At 47.0% G+C, this 22,801-nt stretch overlaps 3 protein-coding genes across 3 annotated transcripts in view; all 3 read right to left on the bottom strand.

Annotated features, from left to right (window-relative positions):
* The window catches only part of LOC106001087 (C-type lectin domain family 1 member B-like), a 36,953-nt gene extending 35,784 nt beyond the window's left edge, over positions 1–1,169 (bottom strand). Inside the window, exon 1 of the mRNA XM_013036231.1 lies at positions 1,152–1,169. Coding sequence (XP_012891685.1) covers positions 1,152–1,169 — 18 coding nt within the window. The remainder of the gene's footprint in view (positions 1–1,151) is intronic.
* Positions 1,170–3,715: 2,546 nt separating this feature from the next.
* On the bottom strand, positions 3,716–10,442 carry LOC106001086 (C-type lectin domain family 12 member A-like). Its single transcript, XM_013036230.1, has 6 exons — positions 10,256–10,442; positions 7,713–7,811; positions 7,112–7,267; positions 5,974–6,125; positions 4,750–4,859; positions 3,716–3,866 (listed from the first exon to the last, which is right to left on the bottom strand). Exons 1-6 carry the CDS (start codon positions 10,344–10,346, stop codon positions 3,716–3,718), a joined length of 759 nt encoding a protein of 252 aa, XP_012891684.1. The 5' UTR covers positions 10,347–10,442.
* Positions 10,443–16,416: 5,974 nt separating this feature from the next.
* On the bottom strand, positions 16,417–19,782 carry LOC106001085 (C-type lectin domain family 12 member A-like). Its single transcript, XM_013036229.1, has 4 exons — positions 19,626–19,782; positions 18,459–18,607; positions 17,402–17,502; positions 16,417–16,602 (listed from the first exon to the last, which is right to left on the bottom strand). Exons 1-4 carry the CDS (start codon positions 19,780–19,782, stop codon positions 16,443–16,445), a joined length of 567 nt encoding a protein of 188 aa, XP_012891683.1. The 3' UTR covers positions 16,417–16,442.
* Positions 19,783–22,801: the final 3,019 nt, after the last annotated feature.

The following is a 22,801-nucleotide window of genomic DNA, read 5'->3' as shown; positions in this document are numbered from 1 at the left end:
TAAGTCAGTATGTCAAGAACCCAGGCAGATGTGTGGAGCAGGGATCCAGGCGTGGACTGGACATCTTTGGTGTACGGCTGCTACATAAAACCATGAATCCAGAGAAGCAGGATTGAAACTCTGGTGCACAGCACTTTGGGTCAGTTAATGAGGAGTCAGTGAACCCAAGGAGAAAGGTCACAGGAAGTTAAGAGAGAGTGGGGAGGGAGGCCAAGGGCCAGTTCACACCTATAATTCCAGCTACTCAGGAGGCTGAGATCTGAGGATCACGGTTCAAAGCCAGCCCAGGAGACTCTTATCTCCAACGAACCAGCAAAAAGGTGGAAATGCAGTGGTGGCTCAAGTGGTAGAGGACCAGCCTTGAGCAAATCAAAAACCGTCCAGGGCTGAGGACCAGGCCGCCGTGGGATGGGTGTGTGTGTGTGTGTGTGTGTGTGTGTGTGTGGTAATCTTGCAGCTGATCTTGTTGACATTGGTAAGAAATAGAAAGATAAGCGAGCTGCATCCTCATACAAGTTACTTCACCTCAAAGATTAAGAAGCCAAGGTCATCTTAGCTCTCCAGAGAGGAGGGAGATCACTGATTTCATGGCACCTGGATAGGATCTTAATTTTACTGTTCATCCGGTCAGGAGGATGAACAGGGATACAAAGACACACCATGTGCTCCATCATGGAGCTTCTTGTTCCCATAATGCCTTGCGATGCTCAAAGGCTTCCTCTTCCCATGATGCTCTCAGTGCCTGCTCAACCAATGAGAAGATCCGGGGTGGGGAAGGGACAAGCTCTCAACCAATCAGCACCAAGCCCAGGGGCGGGGCTATGGGAGGAGCCTGCCCTGCATGAACCAACCTTCAAGGGGCCGCCATGACTCCTGTCTGGGCTCCTGGCCAGAGGGTGGGTTTCCCTACTTTATTTTGCAGCTCTCCTGTCACTGTTGAATGCGTTGACTGTGTTTCTGACCCCAGCTGACAGCAGGGGACACAGGATGAGCTTTAGGGGCAGCCAGTGGTGAATGGGAACAAAAATGGCACCATGAACTGGACTTGGCCTTTTCTCCTTCTTTGCCATTTTCCTTCTTCCCTTCTTTCCTTGCTGGCTTGCTTCCTTTTTCTCTTCCTTTCTCCCTTTTGCTATCTGACTTGCACTCACTTCTGCATCTGCCTGCATCGTGTCTCTGAGTTGTGACCATGGTCCCTTCCTCTGCTCATGATGGATGGACCTCCACTGTGGACCAAGGACCCTCCTTCCCAGAAATACAGTCGCCTTTTGTTGTGTTTTGTTTTCATTTTTTGGCTGTTGTTGGTACCAGAGCCTCCCTTTAGCTTGATTTGCTCACTAAGCTGGTTCGTGACCACTTGAGCCACACCTCCAGTCTCGGTTTTTGCTGGCTCCCTGCGATGGAGTCTGGAGGACTTTTCAAAGCCCAGGTTGGCTTTGAACTGTGATCTTCCAGGTCTTAGCCTCCGGAGAAGCTATAGACATACACCTTTTCCATGCTTGGTTGCTTTATGGTAGTTTAACTCATGAGACATGGCTGGTTCTTAGGAATTCCAATCTCGGCCTTGTTTGTATTCTCTCTCTCTCTCTCTCTCTCTGTCTGTTTCTCTCTCTCCTACCCTCTTAGAATTCTAGGGAGGTAGCTTCTAAGATGCTAGGTAAGCAGGTAGCTAAGTAGATGATAGACAGAGGGAACTTTAAGAAAGTTTGGGTCTCTAAGGAGTCCAAGTAGCTAACGGGGCCTACATTCAACATGGAGTCTGGTAGCTCAGCCATGTTGGGGCTGAGCAGTCACACCTGCAGCCTACACTTCTGGAAGATTCATTGTAGCATCGCACAACCATATTCCTGTTTGATTTTCCAAGCTAAGCAACCTCCCTCCCTGAGCCTGGTCAACCAGCTGCGACTGGCCGTCCACCAATCAGGACGGAGGACTCCTGTGGGCTGGACGCCCCCTTTGCACAGCGGGTATCAGTGTGACAGAGATGAGGGAACTTCCTCTATTTCCCTCCCCAGCTAGCACACTTCCTTTTTACCGCCGTTGGTAGAAGAAGTTTTGACTTTTGTTTATAACAGAACTTCCCTTTTTGTCTTCAAGTCTTTCCCAGTGGATTTTTGTTAAGCATAATAGATGATGGAGACATAGTTTAATAATAGCCACTGCATATACCCCAAATCCCTGGGGAAACGTCGCTTTTTTTCCTTTTTTTTTTTTTTTTGTCGGTCATGGGGCTTGAACTCAGGGCCTGGGCGCTGTCCCTCAGCTCTTCAGCTCAAGGCTGGCGCTCTACCATGTGAGCCACAGCGTCACTTCAGCTTTTTCTGCTTTTGTAGTGCTGAGGAATCGAACCCAGAGCCTCATGCATGCCAGGCAAGCGCTCTACCACTGAGCCACCTGCCCAGGCCCCATTCTCTCTTTCCTGAACCTTCATTCTCTTACTGGATGTTTAATGTACATTACTGAATCTCCAGCAAGGATTTGTTGTGCTTCTGACAAACTCTTCATATTAGAGAGATTTCTGGCTTTATTAAAATGTTATTATGGCCCACATCTCACGCCTGTCACCCCAGCCACTCAGGAGGCTGAGATCTGAGGATCATGATTTGAAGCCAGCCCGGGCACAAAAGTCCATGAGACTCTTATCTCCAAAAGACTACTTAGAAAAAAGCCACAAGTAGCCCTGTAGCTCATAGGGTAGAGCGTCAGCCTTAAGTAAAAGAATCTCAGGAACAATGGACAGGCCCTGAATTCAAGCCTCAAGACCAGCACACAAAAAAAATGTTATTATGTCTGGCTAATATTATGTTCGGCAAAAGCTCTTCCTACATCAATTGAAATGATAATTTTCTCCCTCTCATTTTCCCCAAAGTGTTAATGAAGCTATATCATGAGAAAAAAATCCAAGTTGCTTGTAGTGTATTTATGGTTGCCATCTACTGTTGCATTTAACATTCTTTGGTTTTCTATCAGGTTGAAAATTTCCAGGTGGATATGTGGGAAAGCAGGGAGGCTGAGAATCTAAGGATCAACGTTGGAGGCCAGCCAGGGCAGGAAAGTCCATGAATCACCTAAAACCCAGAAGTGGAGCTGTGGCTGAAATGGTAGAGCACCAGCCTAGCATGATAAAGCTCAGCGACAGTGCCCACACCGTGAGTTCAAGCCCTGTGACCGACAGAAATAAAGAAATGAAGAATTCTAGATTTCACAGGGAAAGACTGTCTTGGTGCTGGACAGAGTCTGGACTGTAGGCTGAGGGTCGGCATGACTGACTTTCTTTCACAGATGAGGGTTCTGGGTTTCAACTCGGGGCCTGGGTGCTGTTCCTGAGCATTTTTCACTCAAGGCTGGCACTCTACCACTTGAGCCACAGTTCCACTTCCAGTGTTTTGCTACTTTACTGGAGATAAAAGTCTCACTGGGTCTGACCTTGAACCTTAATCTTCAGGTCTCAGACTCCTGAGTAGCTAGGATTATAGGAGTAAAATGCTGGTGCCTGGCAATGGCTTATTTTCTTACACTGAGAAAATGAGGAGCAAGAGGAAAACCAAAAGATATAAATGTTCAGAGAGGCAGACATCTGGTCATACTATTTTAATTCCATTTGTGTGATCCAGGAGACACAGGCTAACATCAGGACTGCATCTTCTAACTGCAGGACAGCATCTGAAGCAAAATGATTTTTTTTAAAACCAAGTCCAGGCTTTCATCCGGAGCGTTAACCTCGCACACTTTCTACCTGCCCTGGACCAGCCATTTTCTCACAGATTGTATATCTGTGTCTAAAACAGTAATCATAAGAAATGTGGTCGTTGTATGCCATGTACCCACAAAATATCCCATTTAAGCCAGCGGTGTTGTTCTTCAACCTGAAAGAGGAAAAACAGGAAACTACTTAAGAAGTCAAAGACTTGAAATAGTCACACACACACACACAAATGACCTCTGCTACCTGACATTACGGCCCCGACAGCCTTCATTGCCTAAGAAAAATTACAGTTCATGTGGAGCTCACTGCTTGTCCAGGGAATTTCCCTTCAGCCTGTCAGTTCATGAGCGCCACGCATGTGGATCACGTCCAACCTCTCATCCTTCCCCCCATGTCCCCCCCCAACCCCCCCTCACGTTTTCTGAGGACCAGGGTTCAAAATCACCCAGCCAGGGAAGTCCGTGAGACTCTTATAATGAAATCAAGCAAAATAGTCAGAAGTGGAGCTGTGGCTCAAGTGGTAGAGCTGCAGCACCCTGGCCCCAAGGAGTTCAAGTCCTGGGAAAAGGATAGGAAGAAAAGAAAGTCTCTATCATCAGGCTACTGCTAGTGTCTTCACAAAGTAAGGCTATCTGTGCATTATTCTTATGTAGGTTTTGGTACTGGATCTTAAACTTGGGGCCTGGACACTACATCAGAGATTTTGTGCTAAAGGCTAGTGCTCTACCACTTGACCACAGCGCCATTTTGATCAGTGTTTTGGTAGTTAATTGGAGATGAGTGTCTCATGCACATTTATGTCAGAGCTGGCTTCGAACCGCCATCCTCAGATCTCAACTTTCCTGAGTAGCTCGGATTACAGGCATGACCATCAGCACCCGGCTATGTGATAATTTTTGGCATGATTACATTCATTAGAGAAGTCTGACATGGCAGGTATGTTTAAGGGTATTTCAACAATCTATCATTTTCCTGAGGCAAACGGAGGTTAAAAAATAGACTTAAAACAATAATAGGAAAAAAAAACCAAAATAGAAACTCACCAGATATCAGACATGATACTGTCATCCACTCTCACATAGTAGTTTGTGTTATCTTGTCTAGGAGATGCTCCAAGCCAATAGTCATATAACCCCATGGACTTTACAAAATCCTAAGAAACAAAGATGCTTTGTGTACAAAGTTATCTCTGGCTGGGTATAGTGTCTCCCGCCTGTCACCCTAGCTACTCAGGAGGCTGAGATCTGAAGATCAGGATTCAAAGCCAGCCAGGACAGGGAAGTCCATGAGACTCTTATCTCCAGGGACCTACCAGAAAACCCCAAAAATCCCTGAAGAGGATCTGTGGCTCAAGTTGGGGAATGTCAACCTTGAACAAAAAAGCTCATGGACAGCATCCAGGCCCTGAGTTCTAGCCCTGGGACTGGCACAAAAATAATGATCTCTGCACATACTTCTGCGAATCACCATTCTAATTATTGTTTGAAAAGAATTACTTTCAAAATTGCATTACGTGTGTGTGTGTGTGTGTGCACTCAAGTGTTACTCAAGACCCTGAGTTCGAGTCCCATGTCTGGCATATAAAAAAAAAGAAAGAAGGAAAGAAGGGAGGGAGGGAGGGAGGGAGGAAGAGAAAGACAGAAAGAGAGAGAGACAGAGAGAGAAAGAAAGAAAGAAAGAAAGAAAGAAAGAAGAAAGGAAGAAGGAAGAAGGAAGGAAGGAAGGAAAGAAGGGAGGAAGGAAGGAAGGAAGGGAGGAAGGGAGGAAGGAAGGAAGGAAGGAAGGGAGGAAGGAAGGAAGGAAGGAAATCTAGTAAAGTCGGCACAGGTCAGTGTAAGAGGCATCTCAGAAGCCATCCAAAATTTTGGAAGCCATAGATCTAATATTTTGTCCTTATTTCTCACTGGACTATATTTTGTGGCGTCAGTAACTATCAGTGAACCGATTGAGAAAGATCCAACGAGAAAAACACAACATATTCCCCTTCTTCTAGAAAGAACGAAAGACCTTTCGGTCCTGGGGCTTGAACTCAGGGCCTGGGCGCTGTCCCTGAGCTGCTTTTTCTCGCTTCCAGTGTTCTGGTGGTTCATTGGAGATCAGAGTCTCATGGACTTTCTGGCCCAGGCTGGCTTTGAACCTCACTCTCCAGCTCGCAGCCTCCTGAGGAGCTGGGATGACAGGCGGGAGCCATGGGTGCGTGGCCGCCTCTTCTTATTCTGTGATAGAAAATGGGATTTCGTTTCTGACCGAGAGACTCACGGACGTACCAGGGCATCCTTGTGGTTAATCTTCAGCAGGCTGGCGTTGCGGTCGGCGCATGACTTTACGCTGTTTTGCCACGTGCCAGAAACGCGGTGTAGAAGGTAGCATGCATCTGCATGCCAGATCCAGTTCTGCGCACAGGGATTGCACGTGTGCTCTGGAAGGAAAACACCCTTTGCTTTGTTTTATGTGGCTAGATCTTCAGCCCTTACTTCTCTATGGGACGTGGACCCAGCTTACTGCTTTTTCATCTGGTAATATTTAAGTTTGTTTTGTGCCAGTTTTGGGGCTTGAACTTGGGATCTCACGTCTCGCTTAGCTTTTTCAGTGAAGGCTGATCCTCTACGATTTGAGTCACGCCCCCACTTCTGGTTTTTGCCGGTTCACTGGAGAGAAGACTTTCCTGCATGAGCTGGCTTTGAACCATGATCCTCACAACTCAGCCTCTTAAGTAGCTCGGATGACAGGCGGGAGCCGCCAGTGCCCGGCTTTTACTGGGTGAAAGTTTGCAATGAAACCGGGTGTAGAGAAGTGTGTTTTCCTATCTATCCTTTACTGAGCTTAAAATACATTGGGATTTTTTTACATCACCTTTAACATAACAATAAGAATTTCTCAGTGTAAATTCAGATGAGAGAAATTGATTTAATTATGCCTTAGTCATTATACCTTAGCAGACTGAGGAAAATACATGTTGTCTTAATACGCTTGTAAAGCCAGGATACCTGGGTAATTGAGTGTTGTACAGGTATTATTGTTCTCAGATTTTCTTCTAAGTATATGGACGGTCAACAGTGCATTATGGTGCTTAATTCCTTTCTTACTCAGTAGTTCTAGCTGGGCAGTGGTGGCGGGTGTCTGTAATCCTAACTCCTCAGGTGGCTGAAATCTGAGGATTAGTGTTTAAAGTAAGCCTGGGTGGGAAAATCTTACAATATCCAGGAACAATCAGTAGTGGTGCTGTGGCTTAACTGGTTGAGCTCCATGCAGCCTAGAGCAAAAAAGCTAAGGGACACAGCCCAGGCCCCGAGTTCAAGCCCCAGGACCCCAACACACACACACACACACACACACACACACACACACACTCTGTAGCTTTAGTTCCTGGTCTCATACGCAGCCCTCTGGGTAGTACAGAATTACCTGGCTCTTTTCTCCGTAGCTCATGACCCAGCCAGGTGGCCAGGGTTTGCACGGTGATAGAGAGGTTCTGGATCTTCTCAGAACTGTTGACAATCCCCATTTGTTGTAGGGACACGTTTCTCTGAAGTTCCGCTTGGATATTTTGCAATTTATAAACTCCAAATCCAGAGAGAGACACACAGAGAGAGAGATTTAAAAAAGAAACTTGTAAACCTTCAATATCATGACCTTAAAAGTTGTTTTGCACAAGGAATACTAAAAAAGACCAAAAGAGGAACAGGAGGCGTGGTTTAAGTGGTAGAACGCCAACTGTGAGGAGCAGGAGCAGGAGCACTAGGCTTGGAACTAGACACCAGTGGCTCCCGCCTGTCATCCCAGCTGCTCAGGAGGCTGAGATCTGAGGATCACAGTCAGAAGCCAGCCTGGGCAGGAACGTCCCTGAGACTCTTATATTCAACGCACCACCAGAAAATCAGAGGTGGAGCCGTGGCTCAAGTGGTAGAGCACCAGCCTTGAGTGAGAAAGCCCAGAGACAGCGCTCAGGCCCTGAGTTCAAGCCCCACGACCAGCAGCACATCCAAAAAAAAGGGGTGATACGTACGTATGATCCCCAAGATTCCTAGTCCAAGGAGGAGGAGGAGGAGGAGGAGAGTGAGACCCAGGGCTATTTTAACCCATAAGTGTGAAGGCAGCGGACACACTGTGGAATAGGAAACAATGAAAGGTTCTCAAGACAGTGTTCAGTTGCATTCATTCATACAATGTCATTCATTCATTCGTTTTGCCTGTCTGTCTTTCCTACTGTGCAACCTGCAAAATCATTTAATTTGTTTGACGCTCTAAGACACGAAAACAAAATCCTCTGATCAAGATGCACAGTACTCACACCATGACCGGGTGAATTGAAACCCTTTGCGCAAGTACTTACAGATGTAAAGCAAAACAGCCAGCACCCAGCTGCTTATTCCTTAAATCCCAGCTACTCAGGAGGCTGAGATCTGAGGATCTCAGTTCAAAGCCAGCCAGGGCAGGAAAAAAAAATAACCAGGAGACTCTTATCTCCTAGGAAGCAGCAAAAAAACCCTGGAAGTGGAGTTGTGGCTCAAGGGGTAGAGCGCTAGCCTTGAGCAGGAAGAGCTGAGGGACAGCGCCCAGGCCCTGAGTTCAAACCCTGTGACCAACAAAACAAAAACACACTAGAAATGGCACTAATGCTTTGAGTTGTTGTTTAGCCCGTTTTTATGCCAGTATCAGGCCTTGAACTCAGGACCTGGGTGGTGTCGTGACAGTTTTTTTTTCCCTAAGGCTGGTGCTCTACCACTTGAGTCACATCTCTAATTCCAGCTTTTTGGTGGTTAACTGATGATGAGTCTCACAGACTTTTCTGCCTTGGCTGGCTTAGAACTGTAATCCTCAGACCTCAGTGCACTGAGTAGCTAAAATTACAGAAGTGAAACACACAACCAGTGAATTATTCTTTTTCTGTGTCTGTGGTCCTGAGGAATCGAACCCAGGACTTCATGCATGCTAGGCAAGCACTCTACCATTAAGCTGCATGCCCAGCTCAAGGTGACTTATTCTTAAATCATTACAGGATATCTATTTTGAGCATGTAAAGGCTATTTCAAATAGATGTATTCTCGTAAAACATGATAATCTAACCACACTTCTGAAACACAGGAAATCCATCGTCTTACGCCACAGTTGATGCCAAATTAACGGTAACCAGAAAGCACTGGAAAAAACATTATGAAACTTCATTTCTTTAGATGGAGGAAAATGACCTTCACTGAAAAGAACAAGGTCAAGATTTTAGCGTATGTCAGAATGATAAATTCAAGAGTTGCTTTAGGCCAGGCACTGGTAGCTCACGCCTGTAATCTCAGCCACTCAGGAAGCTGAGATCTGAGGATCGTGATACAAAGCCAACCCGGACGGAAGGTCCACGGGACATTTTTATTTTTTTATTGGTCCTGGATTGAAACTCTGGGCCTGGGCGCTGTCCCTCAGCTCTTCAGCTCAAGGCTGGTGCTCTACCACTTGAGCCACAGCGCCACTTCCAGTTTTCTGGTGGTTCATGGGAGATCAGAGTCTCACAGACTTTCCTGCCCGGGCTGGCTTTGAACCGCGATCCTCAGATCTCAGCCTCCTGAGCAGCTGGGATGACAGGCGGGAGCCACCGATGCCCAGACACACAGGGATTTTGTTTCCAATGAATCAGCAAAATGATGGACGTGAAGCTGTTGTTCAACTAGTAAAGCACCAGCCGTGAGCAAAAAAGTCATGCGAGAGTTCCTGGCCTTGAGCTGAAGCCTCAATACTGGCAAGCAGAAGTGTATGCATGAGCATGTGCGCACACACACACACATGCACACACATGCACACACACGCACACACATGCACACACACGCACACACACACATACACACACAGAGTTTGGAGCTTTTGGATAATATCAATCAGCACGTAACAGGTAGTAAAATGTCACAGCTCTCTCTGCTTCCCTTGTCCCTCTGTTTGTCTGTCTGTCTATCTGTCTGTTTCTGGCTCTCTCTCTGTCTCTCACTATCTCTGTCTTTGGCTTTCTCTCTCCCTCTCTCTCTTTCTCTCAGTCTGTCTCTGAGACCTTCGGTCTCTTTCTCTTCATCTCTCTTTGTATGACTCTATCTTCTCTCTGTCCCTCTGTCTCTCTATCTCTGTCCCTGGCTGTCAATTTCTGCCTGTTTTCCCTTGTCTCTCTCTGCCTCAGTCTCTTGATCTATTGTTGGCTGTGTCCCTGTCTCTGTCTGTCTCCCGACCTTCCCAGCCTCCCTCTTCTTTCTCTCTTACAGAAATGAAAGGAAAAAGAAAATAACAGAATATATTCAAAGATGGCTTCCCTGGACAGCATGTAATCGTGAGCCACAGAACTGGACACTTTGTACAATTTCAGAACACTTTCCTATAGCTCGATTGTAATATTCAAAAGTAGAACATTTACAAGTGATTGGTTGATTATAAATGATTTCAATCCAGTGCTTGGAAAAAGAGAAGGCTTTGGGGGAGTTTAATTGGCTAAGGACCCCCTCCACTCACTGAACCCCAAGGTGGAAGTCTCGTTTTCATAGCCCACCGTACCACACACTCCCAACTCCACATTCGTACCTTTGGGCTCCACTGTGTCCAACTCCTGGATCTTCTGTGTCTTTCCCGAGTTCTGGAAGTTTAGATCCGCGTAAGTGACTTCTTCAGACATGGAGGGAGGTGGGAAGCAGGTGGAATGAAATGCGGTTGTTAGGAGAAGGCAGAGCTGACTGTTGGACGCTGGACGGAAGGTGGACGCTGACGCTGTTTGATCAGCAGCAGCCGCCGCCCTTCTCCAGCCGACCCCGTGTCTAACCCAGCCGAGCTGATGGACTCCTCCTCTGTGGTCTGCGGCAGCAATGGTGGCTGAGACATAAGGAAGCATTTCACCAAACTCTCTTCCTCTTATCGCCACACATGCCAACGTCAGAAACTAGGCTGTTAAAATTCCCCCCGGCTGAAATCATGCTCAGCATCCCGTTTTTCACTTGGCTAAACTATAATTTGTTGTTCAAAGGACTTACCCCATTGGAATTCAAGTTTTTCACTATACAAAGAAATATCTCTAAAGGATTAAATAACAGATAGTAAAGTTAAAATAAAACATCCTCTCAGCAAGAACAAACAGAAAATACAATCATGGGGCCCGGCGCTGGTGGCTCACGCCTGTCATCCCAGCAACTCAGGAGGCTGAGACCTGAGGATCGTGGTTCAAAGCCAGCCAAGGCAGGAAAGTCAGGGAGACTCTTATCTCCAATGAACCACCAGAAAACTGGAAGTGGAGCTGTGGCCCAAGTGGTAGAGCGCCAGCTTTGAGCAGAAAAGCTCAGGGACAGCGCCCTGAGTTCAAACCCCCAACTCTCCCCACATACACCCAAAACACATGGGGATAAATTAATGAGGTCACTCGAAACCAAAATGAAGAAAATCGATAAACTATTGAAGAAAAAAAAGCACTAAACTGGAAAAGTATACTTTGAGATTAGAAGGGATAAAATTATATATTAGCATACACACATGGATGAAATGCGCTCTAAATGCATTGAAAAATGTCAGCTGCACCAATGGCTCATACCCGTAATCCGTGTGTGTGTGTGTGTGTGTGTGTGTGTGTGTGTGTGTGTGTGTGCAGGTCCTGGGACTTGAACTCAGGCCCGGGCACTGTCCCTGAGCTCTTTCACTCAAGACTAGCGCTCTACCACTTTGAGCCACAGATCCACTTCCGGTTTTGAGTGGTTAGAGATAGGAAATCTCATGGGGATTTTCCTGCCTGGCCTGGCTTTGAACCATGAACCTCAGATCTCAGCCTCTTGAGTAGCTGGGATGGTAGACGTAAGTCACTGGCCCCAGGTGACATATATAAGTTTACGAATGTGTTGATACATCTATATGAACACATCCACACATCCACACACACACATACACTCATGCTTATGTGTATCTGCATATGCACAGGTGTGCGCGGGCGCACACACACACACACACACACACACACACACACACACACACACACACATGAGATGCATCTGGGAGCTACAGGATGCCTAATCTGTCTTCATCACGAAGGTCAGCGGCTGTCTGGGGCAAGTGTCTGAATGGTTCCTCCACTGACCTCTGACCTGCGTGACCCTGGGGGAGGAGGTCCTCACCTGGGTCATGGACTAATTCTTCTGTGACGCGCACAGGGCGAATGGCCGCTCCTCCTCGAACCGCTGGAGAAACGCAACGTGGTTAATTAATACTTGGGTAAAATAATGCTTAGGTGCTCTGCGCATCCTCTCCTTTAAATCTGCCTGACAACATTCTCATGATTACAATTGCAGATGAATTTGGATCAGATACATAAAGAGAGAGACTTGGAAAAATCGCAGGTGAGCCGGGCGCCAGTGGCTCCCGCCTGTCATCCCAGCTGCTCAGGAGGCTGAGATCTGAGGATCAGGGTTCAAAGCCAGCCCAGGCAGGAAAGACCATGAAACTCTTATCTGCAGTGAACCACGGGAAAGCCTGTAGCTCAAGCATACAGCTCATAGCCTTGAGAAAAAGACTTTCAGGGAGAGCATCCAGGCCCTGAGTTCAAATCCCAGGACCGACCAAAACAAAAAACAAAACAGAACTTAGAAATAGCCCTCACGCTTCTTGGGTTGTTTCGGTGTTGGGCTGTTTCTGGGCATAAGACTTGATCTCAGGACCTGGCTGCTGTCCCTGACCATATTTTTGCTTAAGGCTCATGTTTTAGAACTTGAGTCACAGCTCTGCTTTCAGCTTTTTGGAGGTTAACTGGAGAAGCAGAGACTTTTCTGCTCTAGCTGGCTTACAACCATGACCCTCAGATCTCAGCCTCCTGAGTAGCTAAAATGATAGGAATGAGCCACAATCACCCGGTGAAGTATTCTTTTTTTTTCCTTTCCTTTTTTTTTCTTTTTTGCCAGTCCAGGGCTTGAACTCAGGGCCCAGCACCATTCCTGAGCTTCTTGTCCTGAAGGCTGGCACTTACAAACCACTTCTGGTTTTTTCTGATTACGTGATCCAGAAGAATCGAACCCAGGGCTTCATGCATGCTAGGCAAGCACTCTACCACGGAGCCACAGTCCCAACCCAAGGGGAATTATTCCTAAATCATTACAGGATAGTTATTCTCATCCAGGTGGCTATGCAAAAGTTATTTCAAATGAATGCATTCTAGTAAAACATGATAATCTAACCACACTTCTGAAAAAGAGGAAATCCACCTTCTACCTCACAGTCGATGCCAAAATAACCCTCACCAGAGAGAACTGAAAAGAAATTAGGAAACTTCATTTTTTTTAAGAAAGAGGGAAATGACCTTCATTGAAAAGGACAAGGTCAAGACCTTTCGCGTAGGTCAGAATGATACAGTCAGAGCTGCTTTTAGGCCGGGCACCAGTAGCTCACGCCTGTAATCTCAGCCACTCAGGAGGCTGAGATCTGAGCATCGTGATACAGAGCAGCCCGGACAGGAAGGTCCATGAGGCTTTTTATTTCCAAGGACCCAGTGAAATGATAGAAGTGGAGCTGTGGCTCAAGTGGTAGAGCGCCAGCTTTGTGGGGAAGAAGCCAAATGGGGGGTTGAGTTCAAGCCCAGCTCTGGCAAACACAAGCGTGTCTGTGTGTGTGTGTTAACACACGCACACGCGCTCTCTCTCTCTCTCACACACACACAGTTTGGATCTTTGGGATAATATAAATAAGTACTGGAAACAGCATTTCAGGTGGTAAAAATACCACATCTCTCCGCATTGTTCTGTCTCTGTCTCTCTGTCCCTCTGTCTCTTTCTCTGTCCCTTTCTGTCCATTTGTGTCATTCTTTGTCCCTGTGTCCCTCTCTGCCTGTCTCTGTCTCTCTGTCCATCTTTGTCTGCGTCTCTGTCTCTCTCTTCCAAGCGTTCCAGAATCCCTCTTCTTTCTCTCTGACACAAATGAAAATAGAATGACAAAATAAATTCAGCGGTGGCTTTCCTGGACAGCGTCTAACCTTGAGCCACAGACGTGGACACTTTGTACGACAGACACTATCCACTCGCTCGATCATCGTAGTCAAAAGTGGAACGTTTGTTAGTGATTGGCTGCTGGTAGCATCACAGAGCCGGTGCTTAAGAAACATCAGACGCGGTTTGGGGAGGCTTCATCAGAAATCTGACTCGAATCTAACGCCATCCGCCGCCTGAGCCCTCGGGTGGAAGTCTCATCGCCCACCTTACCACACATCCACAGCCCGACATGCGTACCTTTGGTCTCCCCTCGGTCAGGCTCCTGGAAATTCGGGAAGTTTACAACAGCGTAAGTGGCTTCTTCAGACATGGAGGGACGCGGAAAGCACACAGAATGAAATCCTGTTGTTAGAAGGCAGAGCTGACTGTTGGATGTTGGACGGAAAGTGGACACTGAGGCTTTGGGATCATCAGCAGCCGCCCTTCCCCAGCTGACCCTGTGACTAACCTGCCGAGCTGATCAGCTCCTCATCGCTGATCTCCGGCAGGACTGCATGACTGAGCCATGAGGAAACATTTCTCTTCCCCAGACTCTCTTCCTCTTTCTTATCACTACAATTGCCTCCTGCAGAATCTAGGTTTGTTGTGTTTCTGTTGGTTCTGGGGTTTGAATTCAATGCCATACACTCTGGCTGCACCTTCTTGCTCTAGCATGGTGCTCTACCACTTGAGTCAGGCCCCCAGTCCAGAATTTTGCTGGTTAGCTAGAGGCAGAGTTTGGAAGATTTGTCTGCCTAGGCTGGTTTTGAACTAGGGCCGTCCAAGTTTCAGTCTCCTGAGTAGTTAGGACACACAGGCATGAGCCACCAGCTCCTAGCTCACAAATGAGTGCTTTTTGTTTTTGTTAGGGTTTTATTGGTGTGTGTGTGTGTGTGTGTGTGTGTGTGTGTGTGTGTGTATGCTGGTCCTGGGGCTTGAACACTGTCCCTGAGCTTTTGTGGCCAAAACTAGCTCTCTACCATTTAAGCCTCAGCTCCACTTCTAGCTGTTTGGTGGTTAACTGGAGGTCAGAGTCTCATGAACTTCCCTGCCCCTCTGTGCGTGTGTAGTGGGACTTGAACTCAGAGCCTAGTCACTCTCCCTTGGCCTTTTTGCTCAAGACACACACTACTACGTGAGTCACAGCACCACTTCTGACTTGCTTCTGGATAATTTAGACAAGAGTCTCCTTCCTTCCTTCCTTCCTTCCTTCCTTCCTTCCTTCCTTCCTTCCTTCCCTCCTTCCTTCCTTCCTTCCTTCTTTCCTTCCTTCCCTCCTTCCTTCCTTCCCTCCTTCCTTCTTTCCTCCCTCCCTCCCTCCTTTCTTTCTTTCTTTCTCGCTGTTAGGATCTCCAATAGACAATACAGATTGTTGAATGAATTTCTTAATAAAGGTAATCATTATCTTATTCCTGAACAGAAAATACTCATTCTATTACTAGATGTATGATGTACACTATTTAATCTCCCACAAGGATTTGTTGTCTTTTGACAAACTCTTCATATGAGAGAAGTTCCCGGCTTGATTAAAGTGTTATTTTGGCTTGGGTATCACAACTGTCATCCCAACTAATCAGGAGGCTGAGACCTGAGGATCGTGGTTTGAAGCCAGACTGGGCAGGAAAAGTCCATGAAACTCTTTTTTCTCCATGAGATTTTTATGTCCAAAAAACTACTTAGAAAAAGCCAGATGTGGCGCTGTGGCTCAGGTGGTAGAGTGCTACTGTTGAGTAAAAGAACCTCAGGGACAATGGACAGACACTGAGTTCAAACCACGGGACTGACACGCACAACATGTTATTATGTCTGGCCAATATTATCTTCAGCAAAAGCTCTTCCTACGTCGATGGCAATGATGATTGTCCCTTCTCCTGTTTTCAAAGTGTTAATGAACCTGTATCCTGAGAATAAATCCAAGCTGGTCATAGTGTGTTTATGCTTTCCGTATCTTGCTGGACTTAGTTTTCGACAAGAGTTTTCCATAAGGTTGAAAGCTGATCTGTGGGAAAGCAGGGAAAATACTGAACTTAAAATGATAGGGTTCAGCCAGGCCCCAGTGGCTCCCACCTGACATCCTGGTTACTCAGGAGGCTGAGATCTAAGGTTCGCAGGTGGAGGCCACGCTGGACAGGAAGGTCCATGAGACTTGTACCTCCAATGGACCACCTCAAAACCTGAAGTGGAGCTGTGGTTCAAAATGGTAGAGCGCCAGCCTTGAGTGCAAATGCTTAGGGACAGTGCTCACTCCCTGAGTTCAAGCCCTATGCCCCATACAAACCAATAAAATAGAACAGAATTCCAGATTTCGCTAGGAAAGCCTGTCTTGATGCAGAACAGATTCTGGACTGAATATTGAGTTCCAGACATAGCTTTCTTTTTCACGCGCCAGTCCTGGGGCTTGAACTCAGGGCCTAGGGGCTGTTCCTGAGTTTCTTTTTCTCAAGGCTTGTGCTCTACCACTTGAGCCACAGTTCCACTTCCGGGTTTTTGCCGGCTCATTGGAGATAAGTCTCACCGATTTTCCTGCATAGCCTGGCCTTGAACCGTGACCCTCAAATCTCAGCTCCTGAATAGCTGGGATTACAGGAGTGAGCCACTAGTGCCCGGCAATGGATTATTTTCTCACACACAGCAAATGAGGAGCAAGAGGGAAATGGAAAGATACAAATGTTCAGAGAGGCAGAAGTCTGTTGGCGAATTTTTATTCCATTCGTGGGAGGCAGGAGACACACGCTAGCATTGGGTCCTTCTAACCACAGGAGAGCATCTGCTGCGGGCTGTCATCTGGAACGTGAACGAAGCACGCTTTCCACCCGCACGGGACCAGCCGTTTTCTCACATATCACGTATCTCCTTCCAGTACAGGAGTTAAAATAAATATACTGTCCTTCCAAATAGCCGCAGCGCATTGTGTTTAAGCCGTTCAGGTTGTTTTGAGCCCTAAAAGAGGAAAAACAGTAAACCACTGTAGACGTCAACTACTTGAGCTAGACACCCACAGAAACGCTTCTGCTACCCGACACCATGGCCCTCCAGTCCGTATTGCCTAAGGGAAATGTGGAGATAACTCGTCCAGGGGATTTCCCTTCTGCCTGTCAGTTCATGAGCGCCACGCATGTGGATCACGTCCAACTTCTCATCCTTCCCCCCATGTCCCCCCGAACCCCCCTCACGTTCTCTGTCCCCATTCTCACATGTGGAGGTTAAATATTAGGAAGGGCGCCATCCTGAGCATTTGTGCTACCCAGGAAACTGAGGTCGGAGGATCAGGGTTCAAAGCCACCCAGGCAGGAAAGGTGGTGAGATGCTTCACTCGAATTAAATCAAGCAAAAATGTTCGCAGTGGCGCTGTGGCTCACGTGGTCCAGAGCACGAGCCTTGAGTCAAAAAGCCCAAGGCAGCGCCTGGGCCCTGAGTTCAAGCCCTGGGACAAGCATAAAAATAAAAGAAGCCGGGCGCCGGTGGCTCATGCCTGTCATCCCAGCTACTCAGGAGGCTGAGATCTGAGGATCGCGGTTCAAAGCCAGCCTGGGTGGGAAAGTCCGTGAGACTCTGATCTCCAATAAACCACCAGAAAACTGGTAGTGGCGCTGTGGCTCAAGTGGTAGAGCACCAGCCTTGAGCTGAAGAGCTGAGGGACAGCGCCCAGGCCCAGAGTTCAGGCCCCATGATGGACCAAAAAGTAAAGAAATTAGACAAGACAATAAAAGAAAAATATTAGAAAACAAGAGAAACTTACCAGAGAGAGGAGTTGACAGTCTGATTCATCGAGTAGTTGCCATTTTGTCTAGGAGATGCTTCAAGCCAATAGCTGTCTGTCTCCATGGACTGTATAAACTCCTAAAAACAAAGATGCTCAATGTACAAAGTTATCTCTGGCCGGGCACTGGTGGCTCGCGCCTGTCATCCCAGCTACTCAGGAGGCTGAGATCTGAGGACGGAAAGTCCCTGAGACTCTTATCTCCAGGGAACCACCCCAAAAACACACAAGAAAAGGCAGAGGTGGAGCTGTGGCTGACATTGGGGAGGATCAGCCTTGAGCCACAAAGCTCCAGGACAGCGCCCAGGCCCTGAGTTCAAGTCCTAGAACTGACACAAAAATAGCTCTCTATACAGACTTCTGCATATCACCAGTCAAACGATTGTTTTCAAACAGTATTTTCAAAATTGCATTACTACTCTGTGTGTGTGTGTGTGTATGTGTGTGTGTGTGTGCTCAAGAGGTGTTCACAGCCCTGAGTTCAAGACCCACATCTGTCACACAAAAAAGAAAGAAAGAATAAAGGAAGGAAGGAAGGAAGGAAGGAAGGAAGGAAGGAAGGGCAAAAGAGAAAGAAAGAAAAGCAATCCAGCAAAGGCAGAGCAGTGTAGTTATAAGAGGGATTCGGTTCTTATTCCTCCTAACTATATTGTGTTGAGTCAGTAAACTGTCAGAGCACCATTTTAGAAAGATCCAGTGAGAAAGACATACCAGATTTTGCCTCTTCTAGAAAGGATGAAAGAAGTTCCAGTCCTAGAGCTTGAACTCAGGGCTTGGGCGCTGTCCCTGAGCTCTTTTGCTCAAGGCTGGCGCTCTACCGCTTTGAGTCTCAGCTCCACTTCCCGTGTTCTGGTAGTTTTTTAGATAGGAGTCTCATGACCTTTCCTGTCCAGGCTGGCTTTGAACCTTGATCCTCAGATCTCAGACTCTTGAGTGGCTGGGGTGACAGGCGGGAGCCACCGGTGCTCAGCCACCTCTTCTTGTTCTGTGATAGGAAACGCCATTTTCTTTCTTACTGAGAGACTCAGAGACTTACCACGCTATTCTTGTTAATACTCAACACGCTGGCGTTGCGGTCGGCGCATGACTTTACGCTGTTTTGCCATGTGTCAGAAACGCGGTGTAGAAGGTAGCATGCATCTGCATGCCAGATCCAGTTCTGTGCACAGGGATTGCACGTGTGCTCTGGAAGGAAAACGCCCTTTACTTTGTTTTATGTGGCTAGATCTTCAGCCCTTACTTCTCTATGGGACGTGGACCCAGCTTACTGCGTTTTCGTTTAGTAATATTTAAGTTTATTTTGTATAGTTCGGGGGCCTTGAACTCAGAATCTCCTGCTCTTCCTTAGCTTTTTCACTCAAAGCTGATCCTATACCATTTGAGCCACAACTCCACTTCTGGCTTTTTGCTGGTAAACTGGAGAGAAGAGTTTCACAGACTTTCCTGCATGGGTTGGCTTTGAACCATGATCCTCAGAACTCAGCCTTTTCAGTAGCTAGGATGACAGGCATGAGCCACCAGTGCCCGGCTTTTACTGACTGGAATTTTGAACTGAGACCATCTATAGAGAAGTGTGTTTTCCTATCTATCATTTACTGGTCTTCATAGTAAATTGATATTTTACGTAAACTTTAAAATAACAAAAAATTTAAATCATATATTGAAATTAGAGAAATTGATTTAATTATATTTTAGTAAAGCTGCAGATTAAGGAAAATACATATCGTCTGAATACTCCTGTATAACCATGATAGCTGGGTAATTGGGTGTTATGTTGTTGTTATTAATTTCTGATTTTCTTCTAATTATATGAAACTGTCAACAATGCTTAATTCTTTTCTTCGTCAATGAATCTAGCTGGACACCAGTGGTGCTGGCCTGGAATCCCAGCTACTCGGGAGGCTGAGATCTGAAGATTAGTGTTCAAAGCCAGCCTAAGCAGGAAATTCCGTGAGATTCTTACCTTAAATTATCAGCAATCAGCCGGAAGCAGTGCTGTGTGTGGCTCAAGTGATTGAGCTCCATGTAGCCCAGAGCAAAAAAGCCAAGGGACACAGCCCAGGCCCCGAGTTCAAGCCCCAGGATCCCAACACACACACACACACACACACACAGACACACACACACACACACACACACACACACACACATGGTAGCCTTAGTTCCTAGTCTCATACGCAGCCCTCAGGTAATACAGAATTACCTGGCTCCTTTTCCTGTAGCTCCTGACACAGCCGGGTGGCCAGGGTTTGCACGGTGATAGATTGGTTCTGGATCTTCTCATTGAGGTTCTGGATCTTCTCATTGAGGTTCTGGATCTTCTCAGGACTGTTGACATTCCCCATGTGTTGTAGCGACATGTTTCTCGGAAGCTCTTCTTGGACATTTTGCTGTTTATAAACTCAAATCCAGACACAGAGAGAGAATCCAAAAAGACACATGAAAACCTTCAATATCATGACCTTAAGGGTTGTTTTGCACAAGGAATACTAAAAAAAACCCAGGGGGAACAGGAGGCATGGCTCACGTGGTAGAATGCCAACTGTGAGACCAACAGCTGGGCAGGAGCACTAGGCTCTGAGCCAGGGGACAGTGGCTCCCGCCTGTCATCCCAGCCGTGCAGGAGGCTGAGATCTGAGGATCACCGTTGGAAGCCAGCCTGGGCAGGAACGTCCCTGAGACTCTCACCTTCAGTGAGCCAGCAACAAGTCAGTGGAGCTGGGGCTCACATGGAAGAGCTCTGGTCTGGAGTGGGAAAGCAGCGGCAGCGTCCAGACTCTGAGCTCCCGCCCCAGACCCAGAGCACACACAGAGCAAGGGGGATACCTACTCAGGATCCAAAAGACTTTTAACCCAATGAGGAGCAGCAGAAGGAGGACGAGAGTCAGACGAAAAGCTGTTTTAACCCATAGATGGGAGGGTGCTGTGGAACACAGAAGCAGCAGAGAGTTCTCAAAACAGTGTGCTTTCATTCATTCATTCACAGAACAGCATTCAGTCATTCAATTTGCCTTAATTCCTTTCCTACTACCTGTCGAAGGATTTAATTTGTTAGACACTCTACCACACACACACACACACACAAATCCTCTGATGCATTATACTCACAAAATGAAACCCTTTGTACAACTACTTCAAGATATAATAGTTAGATAAAGCAAAACAAAGCAAAAGCCAGGATCAAGCTGCTCACACCTTTAATCCCAGCTACTCAGGGGGCTGAGATCTGAGGATCACGGTTCAAATCCAGCCTGGGCAGGAACTCTTATCTCCAATGAACACCAAAAAAGCTGGAAGTGGCACTGTGGCTCAAGGGGTAGAGCGCCATCTTTGAACACAAAAGCCCAGGGATGGGCTTTAAGCCCAGCCCCAGCACAAAAAAATATAAATTAAAAAAAAAGAATGACACTGGTTTTATCGACATGAATTCACATACTGTCTGTCCGACCCACGAACACGATTGTACAAAGTATGAACGAATAAAAGCAGGCTAAAAAATTACCTAGCTGTTCAAAGGTGTTTCCAGACAACGAGCCCAAGTTGGGGGTCTAAAGCATCTCAAAAAAACCAGGTCTTTTAGGCAAAAAAAAAAATTGTTTGTTTTCCACAAATAGGACTGAAAACTGCGGAAAAGGACTATTTGCAAGTATAAGAACAGAAGGAGAATCCGTTGGAGATTCTGTTTTCCAGGCTGAAAGTGTCAGGGAGAGAGATGGTGTGTGTGTGTGTGTGTAAAGTTAACTGGAATTCGACCCTGACAGGTGTGAAGATGTTAACAGTGAATTCTATCCTGAATAAATGAATAAGCCAAAATGAAATGTTGATAGCAAAACCCCTTAGAAGCTGGGTGCTGGTGGCTCCCGCCTGTCATCCTAGCTACTCAGGAGGCTGAGATCTGAGGATCACAGTTCAAAGCCAGCTGGGGCAGAAAAGTCTGTGAGACTCTTCTCTCCAATGAAGCACCAGAAAACTGGAAGTGGTGCTGTGGCTCAAATGGTAGAGCACCAGTCTTGAGCTGAAGAGCTCAGGGACAGTGCCCAGGCCCTGAGTTCAAGCTCTGCAATCGAACAAAAACCCCAAAGAAAAAATACACATTAGGAATCACACTACGGCTTCTTGTTTTGTTTTGCTTTCTGGCTGTGTTTATGCCAGTATGAGGGCTTGAACTCAGGACCTGAGTGCTGGCCCCGACAGTGTTTTGGTTAAGGCTGGTGCTCTACCACTTGAGTCACAGCTCTACTTCCCGCTTTTTGCTGGTTAACTGGAGATGAGGCTCAGGGACTTTTCTGCCCTGGCTGGCTTAGAACCATGACCGCAGATCTCAGCCTCCTGATCGCTCAAATTACAGGCCTGATCCGCTGGCACCCTGTGAACTGGAACTGTACGCACCACTGAGCCACCTTCCCAGCCCAGCATGAGTTATTCTTGGGTCATTACAGGATGTCTATCCTCATCGATGCGGGTGTGTGAAGACTATTTCAAATAAATGTATTCTAGGATAGCATCAGGATCTAACCACACTTCTGGAACACAGGAACTGTCTTACACCACAGTTGATGCTGAAGTAACTGTATCCAGAGGGAACTGAAAGAAACATTAGGAAACTTCATTTCTTTCCTTTCTTTTCTTTTTGTTTTTGGTGGGTCGTGGGGCCTGAACTCCAGGCCTGGGCGCCGTCCCTCAGCTCTTCAGCTCAAGGCTGGTGCCCTACCACTTGAGCCACAGCGCCACTTCTGGGTTTTTTTTCTGCTTATGTGGTGCTAAGGACTTGAACCCAGAGCCTCACTCACTACGCCAACTTCCCAGCCTCGAAAGTTCATTTCTTAGATGGAGGAAAATGACCTTCACTGAAGAGAATGACAGGGTGAAGATCTTAGCGTAGGTCAGGAAGATAAATTCAAGAGCTGTTTTTAGGCCAGGCACCGGTGGCTCATGCCTGTAACCTCAGCCACTCAGGAGGCTGAGATCTGAGGATGGTGACACAAAGCCAGCCCGGCAGCAAGGTCCGTGAGACATTTTCTTTCCAATGAACCAGTAAAATTATGGAAGTGGAGCTGTGTCTCAAGCGGTAGAGCGCCAGCCTCGAGGGAAAAAGTCAAGTGAGAGTTCTTGGTCTTGAGTTCAAGCCCCAGCACCAGCAAACATGTGCATGGGCACACACACACACACACACACACACACACACACACATACACACACACACACACACACACAGTGTAGATCTTTTGGACAATACAAATCAGCACTGGAGAGAATATTACAGGTAATAAAAATAATCACATCTGTCTTCATCACTCTGTCCTGCCTGCCTGCTTGCCTGTCTGTCTGTCTGTCTGCCTGCCTGCCTGCCTGCCTGCCTGTCTGTCTGCCTGCCTGCCT

The sequence above is a fragment of the Dipodomys ordii genome, unplaced genomic scaffold (assembly GCF_000151885.1).
Source record: "Dipodomys ordii isolate 6190 unplaced genomic scaffold, Dord_2.0 Scaffold266, whole genome shotgun sequence".
NCBI classification, from domain to species: Eukaryota; Metazoa; Chordata; class Mammalia; order Rodentia; family Heteromyidae; genus Dipodomys; species Dipodomys ordii.
Note: the sequence above shows the minus strand (reverse complement) of the source record. Positions and strands in the feature narration are given on the sequence as shown.